Source organism: Anolis carolinensis, chromosome 4 (genome assembly GCF_035594765.1).
Source record: "Anolis carolinensis isolate JA03-04 chromosome 4, rAnoCar3.1.pri, whole genome shotgun sequence".
Taxonomy (NCBI): domain Eukaryota; kingdom Metazoa; phylum Chordata; class Lepidosauria; order Squamata; family Dactyloidae; genus Anolis; species Anolis carolinensis.
This window is the reverse complement of record NC_085844.1, coordinates 181,574,134-181,597,311: the sequence shown is the minus strand read 5'-3', so window position 1 is coordinate 181,597,311 and position 23,178 is coordinate 181,574,134. Positions and strand designations below refer to the sequence as shown.

General features: G+C 39.5%; 2 protein-coding genes across 4 annotated transcripts in view; one reads left to right on the top strand and one right to left on the bottom strand.

Moving 5' to 3' along the window:
• Positions 1-83: 83 nt before the first annotated feature.
• LOC100564863 (cytochrome P450 4B1) lies at positions 84-19,707 on the top strand. 2 transcript variants are annotated; one of them, XM_008116354.3, is made up of 12 exons: positions 226-674; positions 2,148-2,286; positions 5,319-5,363; positions 6,932-7,059; positions 10,161-10,291; positions 10,422-10,573; positions 11,053-11,159; positions 11,284-11,474; positions 13,257-13,390; positions 14,735-14,799; positions 16,652-16,734; positions 17,902-19,707. In XM_008116354.3, the coding sequence occupies exons 1-12, from the start codon at positions 477-479 to the stop codon at positions 18,068-18,070; spliced, it is 1,542 nt and encodes a 513-aa protein (XP_008114561.1). In that variant the 5' UTR covers positions 226-476; the 3' UTR covers positions 18,071-19,707. The 2 variants fall into 2 exon arrangements, 1 of the variants encoding a protein (XP_008114561.1); XR_010005422.1 differs by lacking the exon at positions 17,902-19,707 and having other exon boundaries at positions 84-674; positions 13,257-14,186; positions 16,652-16,709.
• The window catches only part of LOC100564663 (cytochrome P450 4A6), a 28,607-nt gene continuing 24,980 nt past the window's right edge, over positions 19,552-23,178 (bottom strand). For both annotated transcript variants that reach the window (XM_008116353.2, XM_008116352.2), the window contains one exon: positions 19,552-22,884. In XM_008116353.2, the coding sequence (XP_008114560.1) occupies positions 22,716-22,884 (169 nt within the window). In that variant the 3' untranslated portion in view covers positions 19,552-22,715. The remainder of the gene's footprint in view (positions 22,885-23,178) is intronic.

The window sequence follows — 23,178 nt, the reverse complement described above, 5'->3', positions numbered from 1 at the left end:
CTCCCTGAGGAAATATGGTAGGATATTAATGCATGTGATAAGTATAGGAAAGTTGCCATAGTTTTGTGCAATTATCTATTTTGAGTCAGCTGCTTTCTGGCAAGACTAATGTTTTCTGCAATGTATTGCACTCTGCTCATAATATCTGAACACTGAATAATTCTCTTTCCCATGCAATAAATCCCAATAAACTGATGCCCCAAATTGGGAAAGTGAAGATGAAGTACGGAAATCCTGTGCACGCAGGGGCAGGCCACTGATCTTTGAGGGGTGTGTAGAAGAAGGAATTTCACCTTATGCAATCTGTGAGCAACTATTTAAAGTATATCAGGTATCGGCTGTGCTTTTGCAACATTACATGCCACGAGCTCATAGGTGGAATCTGTGCAAACTATCTGATGAGGACTCAAGCAAACAAATAGTAGTGTCTCCTGTTTTTTTCTGGACTCTAGGAACAAATAAGTAGGCCAATAGCAATGGAGAGCCTAATGGATATCTTGTGCTTTTGGCTACCTGGAAACCTCTCTCAGCTTTTCCAACTGACTTTTGTTTTGATTCTGACATGTGTAATGCTGAAAGCTATCCAACTGTTTCAAAGAAGGCAGAAACTACTCAAGGACTTCAGGGATTTCCCAGGACCTCCCAGTCATTGGCTGTATGGCAATTCCCACATGGTAAGAATTTTGTTGTCTTTCTTGATAAGGCTGGATGTCCAGATTCTCTCTTGGTAAATTACACTTTTTTCTTTTTTATAATTATATGAAGGTGGGGTTTAAAGCCATATCTGTCAATGAAACTGACACAAAATGCCCTGCCCAACTTACTAAGCAGGGATGTTATGGCGATGAGCACTCTCCTGCTTGCCATTGCTTCTGGGAATCCCTTCTTCCCATCTCGCACACCCTTCAGATCTGTAAACGTTTATGTGGTTGTGTTAGAGTTTTGTTCATTGTCATAACTTGCAGGCGTTTGGCATGGGCCCTGGATTGAGCTTGCGTAACTCCTCCCCAATTAGGAGGGGGACAGTGTTGATGGCTTAGCAAGGGTGTGGTGGTAATGGTGCCTGGCATGGAACTGGTTGGTAAACAGCTGCCCCACCCCCACCCGGCGTGGTTAAGTGGCATCAGTCAGCAGCAGGCTGTCCAATTCCTGATCCAGGACCCATCATGGTGGCCAACCCTGTTTCTTATTTGTCACCAATAAACAAGTTGTGGTTTTTTGTTAGCTCAACACTGTGTGTTTGTCTTTCTTCTGGTTCTGTGATGGGAGGTGAGTAGTTGCCCCTAACCATGTAACAGATCGTTAGTATATACTCATTCTCCTATCTCTCCCATTCACACACATAGCATGGTTCTGCCTCCTCATTTATGGACCTGCTACTTTTCTAAAAAGATTTTGACAAGTACTAGGTTTCAGATTTCTTATTTTAGAGGAAATTAAATCTAAGCCAAAAATATGGAAAACATTTTGCACATGCTCTGTGAAACTGCAGCTTGTACATTTTAATTATTAAAATGGTCTTCTGCACCAATAAACAATAAGGCACAGGTTCCCATGACATCTCTCAGTACATTCACTTAGGAGGAGGGATTCAGTAACACTTTGACTATAGCACAACCTAATGTATAGAAAAGGGGATCCAATGTATGTTTATTCACAAGGAGAAATGAACAATTTATTGTGGGTACTGTTCATAGGATTGTAATTTAATTGAGCTCTTGCTTTCAAGAAAAAGGTACCAGGGTTTATGGATTGTAGAGAATCCACATAGAAAACCATAAAGAGAGACTTTTGGAGCCACAACAACAACTTGATAAACAAGTGAGGCGAGATTTACAAACTAGAGAAAAACACAAACCAAAATTATAAAGTAACTGGCCCAATTCTGAGAAAAGCATAGGAAACCATTAAAATATTTAATATTTTGCTTTCTACTCATTATGTTTTATTAGCTACATGGTGCCTTTGGTTGACAGAAGAACCTGAAGGTTAGATCTCATGACCTCCTAGCTCTTCTCTTTCAGGGCAAGTTCTCACAGAATTTGTAGCCTTTTTCCATTAATAAAATAATTGTCCTTGTCTGTTTTCAGCACTATATCTAGAAGCACAATGTTTTGACTATGTTTATCTGTCAACTTACAATGCAGTTGAAAGGTGGGGCTGAACTACGAAATCTTGTAAAATGGACTGAAGAATATCCATATTATTTCCCTCTGTGGTTTGGAGGATTCTTAGCCTTTTTGGGAATCAACCACCCTGAATCTGCTAAGGTATACAGCAGGGGTGGTAAGTATTTATGTGCATCTGATCATAGAAAACTCAACACCCTGATTGTACACATTTTCTTTTTCTTTTCTTTTCTTTTCTTTTCTTTTTCTTTTCTGAAAATCTTTGCACTATGGTTGATTCAATCTATGCATGCTGGGTTTTTGGATACAGAAGGACAATTGAAATTTAAAATTCAAGGTTGTTAATAGCTTTTCCAATCATTAAAATCCACAAGGATCCAGGTTTATCCTTCTTTCAACTTCATCAGATGGCCTCTGGAGATGCTGCGCTTTGTAGAGGGGCATGGGGAACCCGATGTCCCATGCCCTGCATTGCCTGGCTCCAGCCAAGGGTGATCAGATGCAGGGAAGCGTGAGCATGTATGGTGAACACGGCTTCCCCATGTGTAGCAATGGCAACACAAGAGCCCACCCATGTTGCCGTGCCAGCGACATCCACCAGCTTTGCCCTCCTTCATCCACAGAACCAGTGAGGCATCATGTGATGGGAGCTGGCTGGCTTGGTGAGTGACCGGGGTTAAATTGGAGCATGCTGCCAAATTTAGCTCCATATGATGAGGTATTTTAATAGAGCATTTAATTAATTCAGGTAAGTATTCAGTGGTCAAACCCTTGCAGAAAAAATAGAGCCCTTTAATTCACAGGGGGTTTTTTTCCGTGTCAGGAGCAACCGGAGTTGCTTCTGGAGTGAGAGAATTGGCCATCTGCAAGGACGTTACCCAGGGGACGCCCGGATGTTTTGATGTTTTACCATCCTTGATTATGATTATTATACATGATTATGATTATCATACATGATTATTTATTGTATTGTTTAATTGTATTATGATATGTTGTTTTTATATTTTGCTATATTGTATTGTCCTGGGCATGGCCCCCTGTAAGCCGCCCTGAGTCCCCGTTGGGGAGATGGTGGCGGGGTATAAATAAAGTATTATTATTATTATTATTATTATTATTATTATTATTATTACTATTATTATTATCCTTGTGGGAGGCTTCTCTCATGTCCCCGCATGGAGCTGGAGCTGATAGAGGGAGCTCATCCACGCTCTCCCTGGGTGGGATTCGAACCTGGCAGCCTTCAGGTCAGCAACCCAACCTTCAAGTCACGAGGCTTTTATCCCCTAGGCCAGCGGAGGCTCCTATTCAATGTTCAATACACTCAACCAATATTTAATATGTACTTCTTGAGATATTGGGAAATATGGTGGATATTTTCATTCGAGGTAATTTTAGATTATTCAGATTATTTGATTCTATACCAGTTTAGTTTTTGAGCCTCAGTCGTACTTAATGGGTGATTTACTGATAGTGGTTAGATGGCTTATCTAAAATCAGGGCCTACAAGTACTGGATAAAATTGATTGCCATGGCAAATGATAGACTGCCAAAACTGTGCCTGTTAGAGCAGATAGAAAATCAACATCAGTCCTCTTGGCTAGTTCATCTGACAAAATACATTAGTAGTTGTGGACTTCCGATTCGGTATCCAAATCTCTTAGAAGAACTAGACCCAAAAATAGTGGCTCAACGAGTACTGGATATAGAAGGCCAAAAAGACATTGCTACCCTGAGTAAAGCTGGCTCATTGAAATGGTTAAGCCGTTTTAAACATACTTTCCAAACAGCCAGGTATCTAAAGACAGAAATGCCTAAACATCTCAGGAGGGTATTTACCAGAGCCCGTTTTGAGCAGCTGGATACGATGGTCAAACACGGAAGGTTTAATCATGTTCCATACAACGAACGATTTTGTATTTGCGGAGCATCAGAGGTGGAGGATATTGCACATGTTTTGTTCAGCTGTGAATTGTATAAGAAAGAGAGACACCAATGCCTCGGGCCATACATTATTCACAAAACACACTGGGACCCACATATTAAAATTTCATTTTTGTTGGCCGGCCAGAATCCTAAAATAACACACAAAACAGCCCTTTTCCTATTCAAAGCCACACAACTGAGAATTGCATATCTGGAATCAATTGGGGTAAACTGTGCAGGTGATGCAGATATTTGACCTGAACGGGGTCTTGTTAACAGCTTGTTTATTTTAACTTCTTTTTTTACCGCGGGTTGTATGTTGTATGTTGTATGTTGTATGTATGTCTATGTGTTAAATGTTTTGATACGGCCGATGGGCTAATCAATAAAACGTGAGATAGTGGTTTGCAGAAGGCAGGAAGCGATGGGAGTTGACTGATGTTGACCCCATTGATTTCACAGGGTTTTCTAAGATGATGAATTCTCAGAGCTAATTTACTAATGCCTTCTCTGGTGTAACAGAGTTTTCTCATCCAAGTATTAACAAGAGGAAAGCCTACTTAATTTCCATGATCAGATACTAGAGATGTGCATGAAAAATTTTCCTTCGTTTTCTTCATGCTATCGTTTTGTTTCAACCGTTTATCTACACAAAACAAATGGTGACACGATAATGAAAGCCACACAGTCATCGTGCTTGAGGAGTGCTTCCCCATGACAGCTGATGCATGCCAATGGGTGTTAATAATAATGATATTAATATTAATAACAATAGAACTAGCCCAAAAACTGAGCGGGGGGGGGGGTGAGCCTCGGAAGCCCTTCCATTGCCACCAATGGTCCAAAAAATTTTAAGGTTTTTTTTGTAAGCCAGGCGAAAATTCATGTCGTATAGGTTAGTGGGACACGAATATGAAAATGAGACAATATGAATGAGAGTACACAAAACAAACAGCAATTCCATACGAATGCACAACACTATCAGATAGCTTCCTCCATTATTACTTTTGTGTTATTTTAGGCTCGAAGCCAATGTATGTTGCCCTTAATTGGTATCAACTAGGTATGAATTATGTGTACATTTACTTGTCACCCTGAGTGCATCTACACTGTTGAACTAAATCAGTTTGACACCACTTTAACTACCATGGCTCAAAAGTATGTAATCACATGAGTTCTAGTTTTACAAGGTTTTAGCCTTCTTAGCAAAAAAGTGCTAGTACCTCACTTCTGACAAAAACTGTTCTCTGTTGTTCTACACAGATCCTAAATGTCTCATCCTTTACAACTTTGCTGTTCCATGGATTGGTATGTATTTTCCACTTTTACTTGATTTATGCTAAGAAAGATTTCTGTAGAGCTAGCACATCCTCTTTCTGCTTTCAGAATTGAGCATTTTATAATATATCCGTTTCCTCAGAGCCTGATGATGAATCTAGTGGCATCACTAGAGACAGTGTCACCCAGTGATGTACCGCATGGACATCCTTTTATACAAGACCAGACCATAGAAAATTTGGCAGAATTGATAACCATAAGAAACATCAATAACAAAACAACATGTGCTTGTAAAGCATGCAAACAAAACTACATGACCAGGATTAAAAGTTTCAAAATGTAGATCAGAATAGAGTTTTAGTTTTCTGAATATAACATTGATATAATATATATGCTGGGCTGTGAATAATGGCTTTGGGGTATTACTAACAACAAAAATATTGAAAAAAATAAATTTCTGCTGAAGGATGGCATCAAAAATTACTGTATAGTCATTTTCATGTTACCCCTTTAGATGGTGCTACTCGTAGTGTTCTGCACCTCCTGCATTGCATTATTGATGCTGCAGAGTAGAGCAAGCCCTTGGTATCAATTAATGTTTGATTCCTAGACCCACGTGGACATCAAAATCTCTGGATGCTCAATTTCCATTTTATACAATAGTTTAGTAAAATGGTGTCCTTTATATAAAATGCAAAAAATCAAGGTCTACTTTTGGGGGCATTTAAAAAAAATCAAATGATGGATGGTTCAATCATTGGATGTAAAATACATAGATAGGGAAAGCTGATTGTGATAAAATTAGGAACGTAGCAGCTGAACCAATCCTGCGTCTACGCACATAGATTTCAAAAGAGAAAATAATTTATTTTTTATTTCTCACATTTATATCCCGCCCTTCTCACCTGAAGGGACTCAGGGTGGCTTACAACAACGGCAACAATTCGTTGCCCATACAAATCAATCTAAAACAGTACATAAAACAGTTAAAACTATTAAAATACATTATAAATTACAAAATATAGATTTCAAACATAAAATCAAATCCGTTCATCCTCATGCCTTATCTGTAGTTCAGTCCTTGTATTCTTTGCCATTTATTGATTAAAGGCCTGGGCACACAGCCATGTTTTTAGGGCTTTTCTGAATCTCAACAAAGTTGGAATTTGTCGCATATCTCTTGGGAGGGTTTCCACAGCCGGGGAGCCACCACCGAGAAGGCCCTGTCCCTCATTCCCATCAGCCGCGCCTCCGCGGCGGGCGGGACCGAGAGCAGGGCCTCTCCAGATGACCTCAGGGATCTTGCTGGCTCATAGGAGGAGATACGTTCAGACAAGTAGATTGGGCCAGAACCGCTTAGACACTAAATAAGCTTAGTATCTGTGTAGAACATATATAAATACATTTAGTCATATACAAGTACATGCAATCTTATAGAAAGATGGAGATAGAAGAAATGACTTTAAATAATAGACTGGTACAGAAAGATAGTGGATGTGGCAAAACAAACTAAACATTTGCAAGTGGTCACAGTTTTGTAAATATGGGTAACTCCAGCATTTTAATGTCTTATGCTTCCCACATTTTCCTTGTTTTAGGAAGGGGACTGCTGGTCCTCAATGGACCAAAGTGGCAGCAACACCGGAAGATGCTCACACCAGGATTCCATTATGAGATTCTGAAGTCTTACGTGACTCCTATTACGGAGTCTGTGAAAGTGATGCTGGTAGGAAACACCATTCTCAATAGTCTGATGCATTTGACTAAAGATAACCCAGTAATGGCGCTCCATGCAGTCATGCCGGCCACATGACCTTGGAGATGTCTATGGACAACCCCGGCTCTTCGGCTTAGAAATTGAGATGAGCACCAACCCCCAGAGTCAGTCACGACTAGACTTAACATCAGGGGAAACCTTTACCTTTACCTTTAACCCAGTAATGTATACTAGAAATAATTGAATATGTTCATCGAAAAATAATTGCTAATTTGATCAGCTAGGGCTTCTTAAAACTTTCCAATCAGGATCTCTTTTGGCCTGGGAACTTTTTTTTTTGACCTCGGGTAGGTAAAAGGTAAAGGTTTTCTCCTGACATTAAGTCTACTCGTGTCCTGCTCTGGGGATTGGTGCTCATCTCCATTTCTAAGCCAAAGAGCCGGCGTTGTCTGTAGACTCCTCTAAGGTCATGTGACGGCATGACCGCATGGAGCATTGTTACTTTCCCGCTGGAGCGGTGCCTATTGAACTACTTACATTTGCATGTTTTCGAACTGCTAGATTGGTAGAAGCTGGGGTTTCACCCTGCTCCCCAGATTCAAACTGCCAGCCTTTAGGTCGGCAAGTTCAGCAGCGCAGTGGTTTAACCCACTGTGCCACCTATATTAATTTATAAAACAGGTATAAAAATCAACATTTACTAATAACAAATCAGTCTTTGCAAAACTTGCCAAACAGGCTGACTTCCCTTTTTATGAAGTACAGCTGAGTCCACTTTAAACTGCATAACAGATTTGATTTGGGTAAACATTTAAAACAGCTTCTAGATGACGTTTAGAAAATGTTTACTTTTGCCAAATATTTCAGGACCCCAATTTTGATCTAGGTGGACCTTATTTTTGATCAGGATCCGCAGTTTAAGAAGCTGTGATATAGATTTTCTTATAATATGAGGAAGAAGGTTGGAGATTCCAAAATCTTAGTTGTAAATGTACCATAGTTTTTATGTGGGGGAGAAGGGGCAAATTGACTAGCTTTTTCTTTCTAATGGCATGTCTGTATTGTAGAACTGATGCTATTTACACCACTTTAACTGACATTACTCACCATTATAGATTAATGGGGGTCATAATTCTACAGTCTTTTGCTTTCTCTTTTCAGGAGTGTTGGTGCCTCACCAAACTACTGTTGGGGCTCACTGCCATGTCCCTCTATTATTAATTAACCCCCAAACCTTCAGAGTTTTTGATTCAATCAAATGCTGAAGGCAGGAGATCATTGCAAGCAGTTGTTTGATCAAGTATTTGAGAGGCCCCAGTGGTGCAGTGGATTAAACCACTGAGCTGCTGAACTTGCTGGCCAAAAAGTCGGTGGTTCGAATCCGGGGAGCAGAATGAGTGCCCGCTGTTAGCCTCAGCTTCTGCCAACCTAGCAGTTCGAAAACATGAAAATGGGAGTAGATCGATAGGTACCACTCTGGCAGGAAGATAACAGCGCTCCATGCAGTCATGCCAGTCACCTGACCTTGGAGGTGTTTACAGACAACACCAGCTCTTCAGAGATGACCACCAGCCCCCAGATTTAATGCCAGGGGGAAACTTTTACCTTTACCTTGCTGGGTGGAGAGTGCCACACTGAACTGAAGTGTAGCTTAGTTTTAATAGGCAACATTGTTGAGCATGCACACACAAGCTTTTTTCTTTGAACTTTGCCTCGTCTTTTTTCTTCTGGCATGTCCCTTCTTGTGCCTCTCCTATTGCTGTTGTCTCACCAGACGTTTTTCTGCTTCTGCGTGTTATTAGGTTGACCTTTTCCCTAGCCTTGAACTCTCCTCTCCTTTTGGTTCCTCGCTCCTTTCTGTTCCACAGTATATGTAAAACTTTGTCTGAACTTTATTAGGGCTGGTACTTTTCTAATTTTTTCTAGCTTTAGCCCCTTCCCTACAAACTCCAAAATTCCACAGCTGTAAAATTGCATTGACACTATGGTATAGATGCAATCCTAATTCTTATTACTTCAAGAGAATATTGAGTGAACAAAAATCTTAATATTTTTTAAAATATATTTTCTTTTCCTTTATACTAATTTAATATTAATATTAAGTCACAGTTGTTCAAAATTATGTCTTTTCTTTAAAGGTTGTCATGTTGGATATGCTATGGTTAATTTTACCTGCATTTCTGCCTTAGACATAGGGCACTATCAGTGACAGAGTGGTGGACTCAAATGTGTCCATAGAATGAATGCATGCAATTTGTTGATGGAGCCCCAGTGGCACAGCGGGTTAAACTCTTGTGCCAGCAGGACTGTTGAGTTGAAGGCTGGGTTGCTGACCTGAAGTTTGCCAGTTGAAATCCAACCCAGGGAGGGTATGGATGAGCTCCCTCTATCAGCTCCAGCTCCATGTGGGAACATGAGAGAAGCCCCCCACAAGGATGGTAAAAACTTCAAAACATCAGAGCATCCCCAGGGCAACATCCTTGCAGACAGCTAATTCTCTCACACTAGAAGCGACTTGCAGTTTCTCAAGTCACTCCTGGCACACACAAAAAATGCAATTTGTGCACTCAAAGCTACCATTCCATATTTGTTATTGTTGTTGTTGTCGTCGTTGTTGTTGTTGTCATTGAGTGCCTTCAACTTATAACTGACATGATAACCCTGAGGCAACCTTATCATAGTTTTTTTTTTCTTGGCAAGAATTGTTGAACTGGGGTTTGTCTTTGTCAGTGTGATATAGTGGTTTGAGTATCGAAGTATGTTTCTAGTATGTTTGAACCTTCACTCAGATCTGGAAGCTCACTGTGGGTAAATCACACACTCTGGGCCTTAGAGAAAAGCAATGACAAACCTCTTCTGAATAAATCAGAATTCACTTAAAGTCAATAACTATAAAAGGGGACCTGAATATGAGCATGCATAAGATTGCACTGTTAGCAATATACATTCTACATTCAATTACCTTGAGATGGATGTTGACTTTCAGTAAACTGAGAATACAAAACAGATAGTGAGATCCAGCTGGTGTCTTTAGATGAAAAACAGGACTCTAGGATTTCCCCCCCCCCCCCCACCTTTCACATGTTCTTGTCTCTGTATTTCATTGAAAGGGAAACTGGGAGAAGCTGATATTAGAAGACCCAGAAGTATCACTGGAGATGTATGAACACGTTAGCTTGATGACTCTTGACAGCATCATGAAATGTGCCTTCAGTTGTCAAAGCAACTGCCAGATGGATAGGTCAGTTAAAAAGCCATCATATGTTTTCTGATATGGAGGAATTGAGGTTTGCCTGGAGTTTAGAAAGTTGTCAGATCCTTCAGGACTCAAGCTTCCTAGGATTCATTAATATCTTGTTTCCTTTTCAAAGGGAGAATCCTTACATTAAAGCTATCTTTGAACTCACCTTCCTGGTTTATCAGAGAGCGAAGACACCTTTGTACCACAGTGATCTCATTTACTGGTTCACTTCTCCTGGGCGCCGATTTCGTAAGGCCTGTAGATTAGCTCACCTTCACACAGGTATATTCCTTTCGTATTTCTCTGTATCAATGGTGGGGAACTGATGGTTTCTCAGATACTGGAGTGCTATTCCCATCAAGTGTAACCCTAACCAGTGTTGGAAGATTATGGAAACTGAACTCTCACAACATGCAAAGAATCACACTTTCCCCATTCCTATTCCACACTATGCATTCTGGTTTCCTGCAAGCAGTATTAAAATAACTGTTTAATCATGGTGGCATTGGACTTCTATGACTTCATCTCATTTGTAAAATGCATGGGATTTCAAATCTTCCCATACTACCTGCCAGTGATTCTGCATTACTATAGGGATAGAAAGACACATTGCACTAATAGTACCAGCAAAGTTGGAATGGCTATACCTAACCTAAATAAAAAGATGGCTTCAGAAAATTACATTCTAATCATTCAAATGAAAAATGATACTTCGCTGCATTCCCATTATGCCTTTTCCTCCTTTCATATCCCAAATGCAGATAAAGTCATTAGAGAGAGAGTAAAGGTCCTCCAGGATGAGCAAAAATCTGGGAAGTCTCTGAAGAAAAGGCGCCTGGACTTTCTTGATATTCTTCTTCAAGCAAAGGTCAGTGGTGTGACCATTTATTTATTTCATTTATAACTATATATTGGTGGAAAATGGCATTTAGTGTTTTGTTTTGTTTTAAAAAAAAACACCCATCAAACTGACAATTGTCTTACATTATTAGGATGAAAAGGGAAATCCATTGCCTCATGAAGATCTGCGTGCTGAGGTGGACACCTTCATGTTCACAGGCCATGACACCACAGCTTGTGGGATTGCTTGGTTGTTTTATTGCATGGCTCAAAATCCTGAACACCAGGAGAGATGCAGGGAAGAGATTAAGGAAGTACTTGGGGACCAGGAGATTATTCGATGGTGGGATCAGCATTCTTTTCATCTTCCTTTTAGACTGGATTATATACAATAACACAATCTGAAACCAAACCTTGAAAACTTACTTTGTAACTCCCAACCATCAGGCAAATCACAATTCTAGGAATTGTAATTCGCAAAGTAGCACAGTGGGTTTCACACATGTGTCACAAGATACTATTGCTAGTAGGATCCTTACAAAATCTGACTTTTATCATGTACAAATGCAGAGACTGTGGCCTGTATGTAGCTCTTGGGCTATACCCATCTGTGGCCAAGTTCAAATTGTTAGTCCCAACTATAGCGGGCCCTTTAAATGAATTGAAATAATAGAAGTCTTAATTTGCCTAAACTGTGTTGATTCACTGGGTCTCCTCTAGTAGGGACTTACAATTGGAATTTCCTGTATCTCATTTGGTAGGGACCAACCATCAGTTATTATAAATCATGGAAAAGATGGTGAAATAACCCAGAAATTGTTTGATCAGAACCAGGAGTATTCCTTACCACTAGCTACTTTTGCTAGGAGTGAAAGTCCAGAAAGACATTAGCATATTAACATTTTATTACTAATTGTTTTTATTAAAATTATGCTACATTTCTAATTTTTAACCACATAAATTTAGTCTTCCCTCATATCAACAGTCTCCCCCCCCCCCTCTCTCATTCCTTCATACACAAACACACACACAAGCTATACTACAATGTACATAACATCAGAATATAAATGGGCCCTATAAACACATCGTAATATTCCAGGAATCTTCAAGAATCTTCAGTGCCAGAGAAAACAGCATGCCGGCGTACACTGACTGCACACTGCTGCTTAGATATTAGTGGCTAAGCATTAACACACTTCTGAGATGTCATAGTGAACTCCATGTATCAGAAAATGTATAACTGTATTATGGGACCATTTATGAAATTGTACAGTGATGGGGTGCAATTCCCATCAGCCCAAAACCTGGTCATGCTGTAACTCTCATCAAGTCCAGATCTGGCTAGCTGTTAATCCCATTATTCTCAGAACTGGCAGAGTAAGGATGATGAACTACTGTCATTCCCCCACTCAAAAATAAAACCATCTTTCAGTATTTTTAGTTGGTCATGATGGGTATGTGTGCCAAATTTGGTCATTATTCAATAGTGGTGGTATTGACACAGACCTTGAGATGTGGGTGGAGTAAAACTCCCATCATTCCCTGTCATTCCTACTGAAACACCACCAGTGTTTTAAGTTGGTCATCTTGGGTATGTGTGCCAAGTTTGCTCTAGATCAGGCATGAGCAAACTTCGGACTACAGGTGTTTTGGACTTCAAACCCAGAAATCTCAGCCAGCTTACCAGCTGTTAGGAATTGTGAGAGTTGAAGTCCAAAACACCCGGAGAACCAAAGTTTGCCCAATGCCTGCTCTAGATCCATCATCTGTGGGATTCACAGAGCTCTCTGGTTGTGGGTAGACTACAATGTCCATCATCCTCTGTCAATCCCCCACCCTCAAAACCCTCAACTATTTTAAATTGGTCATGAAATGGTCATATATACACACACACACACACACACAGAGAGAGAGAGAGAGAGAGAGAGAGATCAGGGCATCACTGTTTATAAATATTGTATGTCAAGTCTAAGTAGTCTCTGATATATCTAGTCGGAGACTAGTTAGGCCTGACATATGATATCTACTTTTGTAATGTGAAATCTTTGGTCTAGTTTGGAACTCTAATCAAAATCAACAGTTGATTAGTCTTTTTAATGTGAATTTTCCTGACTCTCTTATGCAGGGATGACTTGGGGAAGATGCCTTATGTCACTATGTGCATAAAAGAGAGTCTTCGACTTTACTCTGTAGTACCTCTGATCGCTCGAGTACTGGAATCACCTCTGACATTTGATGATGGAAAAACCTTGTCAGAAGGTCAGTTTTTCCACCTGTCTAATTCAGTACTTTTGTTTTGGCAGACACAAAATACATAAATGAAAGATATAGACAAACAGATAGAGGAGACAGAGAGAGAAGCAGAAACTATTAAGGCAAAGTTTAAAATTCTGTATATCAAAAAGCTACAAAATTAAAATCCATTTAAGTCAGTGGTTCTCAGTTTGTGGGTCCCCAGATGTTTTGGCCTTCAACTTCCAGAAATCCTAACAGTTTTCCCTGGCTGGGATTTCTGGGAGTTGTAACCCAAAACACCTGGGGACCCACAGGTTGAGAACCACAGATGTAAGGGAAAGCTGCATTATAATTTCAAATAAATCAACAATTAGTAATACTTTATAACCACCCACCTAAATAAAAACATCAAATTGGGCAGAGCTGCAGCTTCAATAATGCTGCTTAGCTTACCCTTTTTCAGAAGGGAAGAAATCAAGTATGTATGGTAATTGACAGTTTGTACCTCACATTGGAGGCCACCCTCAGAGGTACCATTGATAGGCTGGTAGGAGAGGATCCTTTTGATGGCTTCTACCATCTGTGGAGCTCCATACCAAGGTCAACAGAGCTTATTTACTTCCCTTTATTGTTCATTCACTCTCAGGCAAAGGTTCTTTCACCTCAAGAGGATTTCAGTAACAATGTTGGTTTGCTGAAGAAGAGGTTTTAACGATACTTGCTGTCCTTTCTTATTTGGTGTGCTTCTGGTTTATTCCATGTTGTATTTCAACAGCTTTTATCACTGCTATTTACCTGATTCTCATTCCTTTATAGAAAGGTAAGTTGTGAATCTCATGGAATAAAAAAAAATATCTCTTATTGGGGATTATATAATGGAGAGGACTTCTTTGTGCCACTCCTTATTCCAAGATATGAGGATGAAAGTAAGTTATTTCCTGTGCCATGTTATATTTGAGTGATAGGTTTTTATTAGACAAAGCATTTTTGAGGTATATAATATGTCTTCCCTGCTTAACCATGCCAAGAATTTAATGGTCAAAACAAGAATTTAATATGTGTCCAGAAATTGGGTAAAGCTCGTGAAGTACATGCAATGTCTATTAATATGTACCAGTCCAAACATACTTTCCTCTTCAATAATTCTGAACTACAGTAAGTATAGTTCTTTTAACAGTCTTTAAAGTCTGCTGTAGCGACCCATTACAGTAGATGTCACAAAGGCATAAGTGGTAGCACCCATATTCTTCTATCCCAGAAAGGGCACAACAACCAATCAATCCACAAAGTCCCTCATTTTCATAGCAGGAATATAGACTCATAGAATCTTTGGAATTTGTAACAATGAATTGTATTTCTTCTGTTCAGGTTGCGTAATAGGACTAAATATATTTGGACTTCACAGAAACCGTGATGTGTGGGGCAATCCTGAGGTAGGTGAATAAAGGGGTTGGACACATAGAATTTTAGAAATGGCAGAGATGACAAGAGTAACCTAAACCAACCCCCTTCCTTGCAAATTGACACAATTACAGCACTCAAAAAAGATGCCCATTCAACCTCTTCTTAAAGGCCTCCATTTCACTAGTAAAACTGTCTGTTTTCCCCTTGAACAGCAGGAGCAAGACTGAGGAACAGTGGCAATAAGAGTCACACATAGTTGGGAATTTTGTGGGAAATATGATCATGGAAATAGGAGAGGTTAAAAAAATGATACCAGGGCTGCATAGAGCCTACATGAATCCACTGTGTTTGTCTGCATTGAAGACATTGCACATCAAATGCCTATGCATGGTGTGAACATATTTAGCAATGTGAATTAAAGTTTTTTGCACCGGGATAAGCTAAATTGGGAGATATTCCAAAATAGACACCATAATGCACATCAGTACACAGGGGTACCATACAGAATGATAAAACTCATGAAGGGATGGGTACTTTGGTGATTTGCATATGTGCATGGGGGGAGAGATTAGATGAACACCCCACCCTTATAAGCCTCCATGTCTGTGTTGCCGATTCCTATTGTCTTAACGGGTCTATATAGTTAATATATTTGGCCTGTAGACCTGGGCATATTCAGTGTTAGATAGTGGCTTCCATGTTACTAGAAGATGAATCCATTTTGGATTTTAATAATAATAAATAATAATAATAAACTTTATTTTTATATACCGCCCCATCTCCCCGAAGGGACTTGGGGCGGCTCACAACAGGGACAAGCCCGAAACAACAACACAACATATTTGACAAAAACTTAAAACATTCCAACGATACACAAAATAAAATAATGGACAATACATTAAAATCCAAGCAGATAAAATCAGAGTAATTAAAAGCAAACCAGTGGGGACAGGTTTCATAAGTGCTGTATCATGGAAATAAGTAACAGTGACAAAGTGCCATACGCTTTTAAAACAGAAAGAAGTATTCTAATGATAGCTCAATTGGGCCTATTCATTTAAACGCGCTCTGGAACAACCATGTTTTCAATTCCCGGCGGAAAATGGGCAGGGAACGAGCTAACCTGATCTCCTTAGGGAGAGAGTTCCAGAGCCGGGGGGCCACTTCCGAGAAGGCCCTCTCCCTCGTCCCCACCAGCCGCATTTGAGACAAAGGCGGGACCGAGAGGAGCGCCTCCCCGGATGATCTTAGGGTTCGCATTGGTTCATTTAGTCTAATTTTTGTTGAGGGGCTATCTAAGGTTCTGGCTTTTAATGTTAATGTTCAGCACCTTGGATTTAAATAATCAATTTAGAATTAAAACTCGGGTCACTGTTTACAGAGATCAAATCCACAAACTGTGTCAAGAAATGTCTGAATGGAGCTCTTGAAGAGATGATGAAAAGCTGAAATATCTATGGTAGTGGGTACCTTTAGCTGGCCTCAGGCTAAGAGTTGGCATATGGAAAGGTTCATGCCTCAGTTGGAACACTTTACTCGAGTATAATGCCCCATCAAATGTAATATGCACCTCAATTTTGAAGATATGTATTACAAAAAAAGAATTTCCTGTCAAATGTAATGTGAGATGGTGGTGGCCAGGAAAAGGCTGCAACCCCCCCCCCCCCAATCTTGCTTTCCCACCAGATTTTTCACAGTCACCTCTGCCTCTCCCTCCTTTATCCCAAGCTGGGATCTGTTGTACAAAAGCGCAAACAAGTTTAGGTGTGCCATTCTAATATGCCATCAAATCTAATGTACACTCCAGTTTTAGTGATGTAATTTAGCCACAAAAGGTGAACGTTAAACTTGAGTAAATATGGTAAATGTTTTTACTTTCAGGTGTTTGATCCTATGCGATTTTCCCCAGAGAATTCGTGTTTACGTCATCCCTATGCTTACCTGCCTTTTTCTGCTGGGCCAAGGTAGTGAGATTTAAGGACTTAATTGAACAACTAATTAGTTTTGAGATTGTCAGTTTTTAATTTATTTGCACAGACAAGCAATTATGCCATGGATGAGCAATTGCTTGGCACCAGAATTTTCACCCAGTGGTTTGAATATCACATACACTGGGTTGGGATGCACATTAACTATTTCCTTTTCCTCATTTTGCAAATCCTTTTTTATCTAATAAGTAATCAAGAAGAGTGATTGATACTACTGTTAAAGTTGCACAAAAATAGTAGCATCTACATCAGGGGTTCCCAAACTTTTTAAACAGGGGGCCAATTCATGATCCTTCGGACTGTTGCAGGGCCGGACTATAGTTGGCAACTGAGTAATAATAATAATAACAACAACAACAACAACATCAACAATAAAAAGAGGGTTGGAAGAGACCCTTTGGGCCATTGAGTCCAATCCCCTTCTGCCTTTGTGCACCGAAAGCACAAGCAAAGCACCCCTGACAGATGGCCACCCAGCCTCAATGTTAATAATAATAGTAACAATAATAATAATAATAATGGTTGTAAGAGAAGAAGAGACCGCTTGGATCATTTAGCCCAACCCCCTTCTGCCCTTGTACTGTGCGGGCCGGATAAATTGCTTCGATGGGCCGCATCCGGCCCCCGGGCCTTAGTTTGGGGACCCTTGATCTACATAATCAACTCTGCTGTTTATTGTATAAATTGGGGCTTTATAGATAAGCCAATTGCTTATACAGTTGCACTACCATAATGCACTCTTGAGCGGCAGTCCTTGAAAATGATTTAGAAGTTTCATGTATAGCACAAAAGTGACAAAATGGGTTGGTTTTGTTTTCTCAAATGTTCAGTCCTTGAAAATAGTTTGGAATTTGCAGCTAGTGGAAATGTAGTAGCTTAATTGCTCACTGGAGTACTGAACCAACCTTATATGAATTCAGTCTTAAAAGACTGACTTCTGTTTGCTCCACCAGTGAAATCAATACACTGATTTCAAAGTAGATTTTCCTGCTTTGTCTCAAATTAATTCGGTTTTACAGGAGACGTCATTTGGAAGCCTCCAGTAAAACCGCGGGAGCTCCCACATTATGGATCCACATTATGAAATACTGCTGGGCCATATTTTTCAAAATGTAACACTGTCTCATTTTTCTCTTTGCTCAGAAACTGCATTGGACAACAGTTTGCTCTCATAGAGATGAAGGTGGTTCTTGCATTGACTTTGCTCCACTTTGAGCTGGAACCAGACCCAGCAAACCCTCCAATTCCTGTGGCTCAAGTTGTCACACGTTCTGAGAATGGAATCCACCTGAAACTGAAGAAACTCCTTTGATACTTCATGCTTGTATAACCCTGGTGCTCTGAAATGACTAGTTAGCAGCTACAAATCTTGGCATTTCCCTAACTAGGACTAAAATGTGGTTTGAGACCCCAATAAAAATTATCACAGTCAAGTCTAACATTACTTTTCAAAGAGGAATACCATATATACTCGAAGATAAGCCAAGTTTTTCAGCCCTTTTTATTACCTGAAAAATCCCTAAAATGGGGTCAAGGGTGGAGAACAGAGCCTAGAGGCCATTGCTTGCAATATATATTTCTCTCTCTACTTAACCCCCCTTATCAATGTGTTTTCTTTTCCAACGCCTCCCTCACTCTTAACCAAGGAGATGTTTTGACAAGGGAAAGGAGGAGGAGAGAAGCTCTTGCCAGTCAGGAAGAAGAAAATGTATTTATCCATTAACTTATGAAAGCATTTTTCCATGAAATATTTGTTAATCTCTCCTACAGATATTTAGGCATTTCTCCCTGCAAGCCTTTGCAATCCCTATGTACTGTACCTATATATCTGTATCTAATCGCTATCTATATACATTATTTTTATATATGAATTTTCCCCTCATATGTTTGCAGGTCTTTGCAAATCCTATATACATATAGATATTTAGAGAATTCAATGTACCTGTGTATCTGTACCTATATGTATACATTATTTTTATATATTAATTTTCCCCTCACATGTTTATAAGTCTCTGCATATAATTATCTATATAGAGAGAGATGTCTAGATAGTTATATATGAATATAGATATATAGGGCTTACAAATATTGCAAAGGGAAATGCACACACACACACAGATGTCTAAATAGATATGAATATTGTAAGGGGTCTGTATCGTAAATATAACGATATAATGATTTTTGTTACCTTTTCGTTATGTAATTGTGCAAGTGAAGGGAGCTTCTGGGGCTTCTTTCTCCCTCGTTTTTAGAGCTATCAAGATGAAACTTGCTACTATGGTAGAACACATTTACCACTGCCCCCCCCCCCAAGTTTTAGAATGTTTCACACATCCACTGGTTTGGGGGAATTTTTAAAAGTTACAAGAGCTATCTCCTTAAATTTCTATTTACAATGATACAACATAACCAGGGCATAATTCCCCCCAAGTTTCAGAAAGATTTGCACATCCACTCATTTTTTTGTAACTGACATAAACTTAAAAGTAGTATTTCACTGGAAGACCCCAGGGGCCATCTAGTCCAACCCCCTTCTGGCAGGCAGGAAAAGCACAGTCAAAGCACCTCCATCCAACCTTTGAAATTTGCAAGGTTGCAAACAGATGGAGGCTAGCACTTGGGTTTCTTGAAAAGAAGACAAAGGTAGATTTCATACCACAAAGGGGACTTAGTGAAAGAAGACATATGGGTAGCTGGTTAGTTATGTTATCCACATTGAGGAGTGTCAGAGGTCTTGGGGGGTTGGGTTCAGAGGTAAGGATATGTTAAGATATGAAACCGTACAGCTAATACTGATTTTTCACATGTTTAATGAGTGTTTGCTCTATATTGTTTTGTAAACCTGTTTATTCTTTTGTATATATTTTTCTCCTCTTTTTTCTTTTTTCTCTTTTCTTTTCTGATTGTTCTATTTCTTATATACACAATAAAATAATACAAATTCAAAAATGTAATTGTTTCTTTCTCCTCCTGAAATTTCAGTTTTCTCTCTCCTTTTTTTCTCAGTTCACATACCAGCTATTTTCCTAACTTGGTAAATTCATAATCAAAAGTCTTAAGTTGCACATAATACATCTTTGTTTCAATCTTGCTAACAATCAGCAGAGAAAGTTGTGATTGTAATATTTTAATCTGATTCATTCATTACATCTGTTTTACCTTTTTTCTTTAGCTCTGATCTTGCTATATAAAATATCTTCACATGAATACTTTTCTAGCATCCCATACCACTCTGATCTCAGTGCCTTTGTTTATCTTCCAAAATTCTTTCAATATATTTTAGAGCTCTTAATGATTGCATCATTTTGTAGAATCATTTCATTCAACCTCTACTAAGTAAAATTTATTTTACTCTTTAAAGTTAAACTCACTGGGTTAACATTTGATGAAGAGGCCAGTGGAGCTTTGAAAGCTTGCATAATATTTTGTGTGCACTTTAGTTGGCCAATAAAAGTAGTATGGATTTTGGATTATTATTTATTTTGCTATATGATCTACACAGCTACACCAGAAAATGGCCCCTGTCCTTTACAAAGATAATAATTAAACAATATTCCAGAAGAGTAAGGTCCAGCTGAGCTCCCAATCATTCACAATGTAAGTTCATCTAGAACAACATAAATGCCTATGAAACAGTCCTTCCTTTTGGTCCATGTGGGAAACAAGTGGCATTGCAAGACATAGCCTTCAGATTATCACAGGGGATTACAAGGTCCTGGATTTGAAGGTGGAGAGCCTTGATTCACAGGTTGCCATTTCATCTCTCCTCCTAGTTGAAGGACATGACTCCGGAAGAGAGAGAATAATAGTGGAGGTGAACAATTGGCTCAGCAGATGATGTCACCAGGGATGATCTGATTTCTTGGGCCATGTTCTCCAGTTTTGTGAAGATGGTCTTCAAGCAAGCAATGGGTTACACACCTTTTTGTGGCTGGCAGGGATGTTTTTGTTTTGTCTCTCTATAAGCTGGCTATGATTTCCAACACCCGATCAACCTCTCGCCTACATAACTTAGTTTAAAAGACTCCTGAGAAAATAATGCAACACGATCATGGGATGTCAGATGTAAGTAATGTACAGAGCATAGGAAATAAACAAGATAAATGCTTAATACAACAAAGCAAATATGATATAATAAACCTATAATCTATTTCTGAGAAATAGACCAATCTGAAAAAGAGAGTAGCAGTATTATAAGTCAATAATGTTTTCACTTGTGAAAAAAATGCATGACTTAAATCCTGGAAGCTAGGTTGAGAGCACCTGGATACATATTAAAAGGGTGAGAAATGACAGGCATGTGATTGTGGAGGCAAACCACAGACCCACAAGCTAGACTGAGGACTTATTGCAGACCTGCACAACCTGCAACTCTCCAGGTATTTGGGCCTCTGACTCCCAGAAGCCCTAGTCAGCTATTCCAATACTCAAGAATTCTGGGAGCTGAAGTCCAAAACACCTGGAAGGCTGCAGATTGTGCAGATCTGCCTTATTGCAACAGATCACCCCACTGGAAAAGAGAATTGGAAGATTTTAACTATTCTGATATTATTTGTTACAAATGGAACTCTGCCAAGAATATAACCTCCACTGTATTTCAGAAAATTTCATTGTCCAAAAGGTGAAAGATGAAACAAGGTGATCCGCTGTTTCAGTCCAATTCTAAGCAACAGTGATGACTTTGTTAATGGAGTGAAAATGCTAGGATCCTTGGGTATGAGTGGGCATGTTCTCCTGGAGTTTGTTATACAACAGAAAGAATAAGATAAGCATAGTTAGACACACATTCTATATCTTATGAGAGAAGGTTTCAATAAACTTATAAAAATACTGGATATAATCCTGAGGTCAGGAATACCAAAAAGATTCATGATGAATAGGAGTTTCTAAGCAGTGACATATTGAAGACATATTTTCAACCAATTTCAATTAGATGGAAAAATGGGAGGTGTCTAAGGCTGGATCTACACTGCCCAGCTGTCCTATATCCCAGAATCTGATCCCAGATTATCTGTTTATCCCAGATTATCCAGCAGTGCAGACCCATATAATCCAATTTAAAGTAAATAATTTGGGATTAGATTATTAGATATAGGGCAATGTAGATCCAGCCTAAACTAACTAGGGCGGATAACTAAGGAACTTCCAACTGAGCTATGATTTAAAATGAACATTAACCAAAAAAAGAGAGAAAAGATGAAAATCACCAAAGGAAACATGTAGGGAGAAATTCAGAATGAGCTCAGGCTTGCCAGAGGAGTTAAAAACAATAAAATGATTTGGGGGTGTTTGGTGTGTGTGTGTGGGTGGGGGGGGGCACTTTATAGTAAGACAACTGTAAGGCTGATGCATGAAGAAGAAATCCCCCCCCCCAGGAAAAATACTAATTTCTTGTGAGTGTAAGGTGAGGAAATCAGCTGTGCCCTTCCAAAGAAGCAAGTTAATTCTTCCTTGTGAGGTAGGAATGTTGTCACTTCTTTGGGAGGTGAAAAGAAGTTAGCTACATTCATCCAAAGAAACAATTTGAGTTCCTCCTTGTGAAGAAAAATCCCATCATTTCTTTGGGGGGGGGGGGTGACAAAGCCAGTTGCGCTCCACCAAAGAAGCAGTGAGAGTTCTTCCTCATGAGGCCACCTTCCCTGAAGGAATGGGAGTCCTTCCTCTCCAGAGGGAAGGGGAGGGAAGGGAGGGGAGAGGAGAGGAGAGGAGGAGAAGGGAGGGAGGGAGGGAGGGCAGCAAAACTCAAAAATCACACCCACTGCATCCTGAGAACAGAACTGCAGTGAAGGAAACTTTTTGCATGTAAATCCACTGTGGAAAAGAAGAATGATTGAGAGGAATGGGTGGAATATGAGAACAGCTACAAGAACCAGCACTGCATTGTGCAGTGAGTGAGTAATGACACCATTATCTCACAGTAATATAGCTTCACAATCCTTGTGTGATACAGTCCTAAGTCAGTTGAGTTTTTTTAGAAACAGGTGTATCCCATTTGCAGACTTCAAGACAATCTGAGGGATTGGAATAGGAATGTTTGCTGGATCTGGCAAGATTTCAAAGCGGAGCAGGATCTGAGCAAGGGCTACTTTCATCTCATTCATGGCAAACTGCTGTCCGATGCAATTCCTGAAAGAAGAGAGAAAAGACCAAGACAGCTTCTTAAGATTTTATACAGCTTTATTTCCCAACGCTTTAAAAAACTACATGCTGACAGCACCCCATTCAAACATGTATTTTTAAACACACATATAGAATATGAAAATCAGTATTTTTTACTAAAGACATATTTATTTTCATACTCCAAGCACCTTTATTTGTTTTTTTATATATAATTTACTAGCTTTGATATCTTACACAATCAAATGATTAGCCAACTTTCAGCATTTATAGAACCATGGCATTTCCCTTTCTTGACATAAA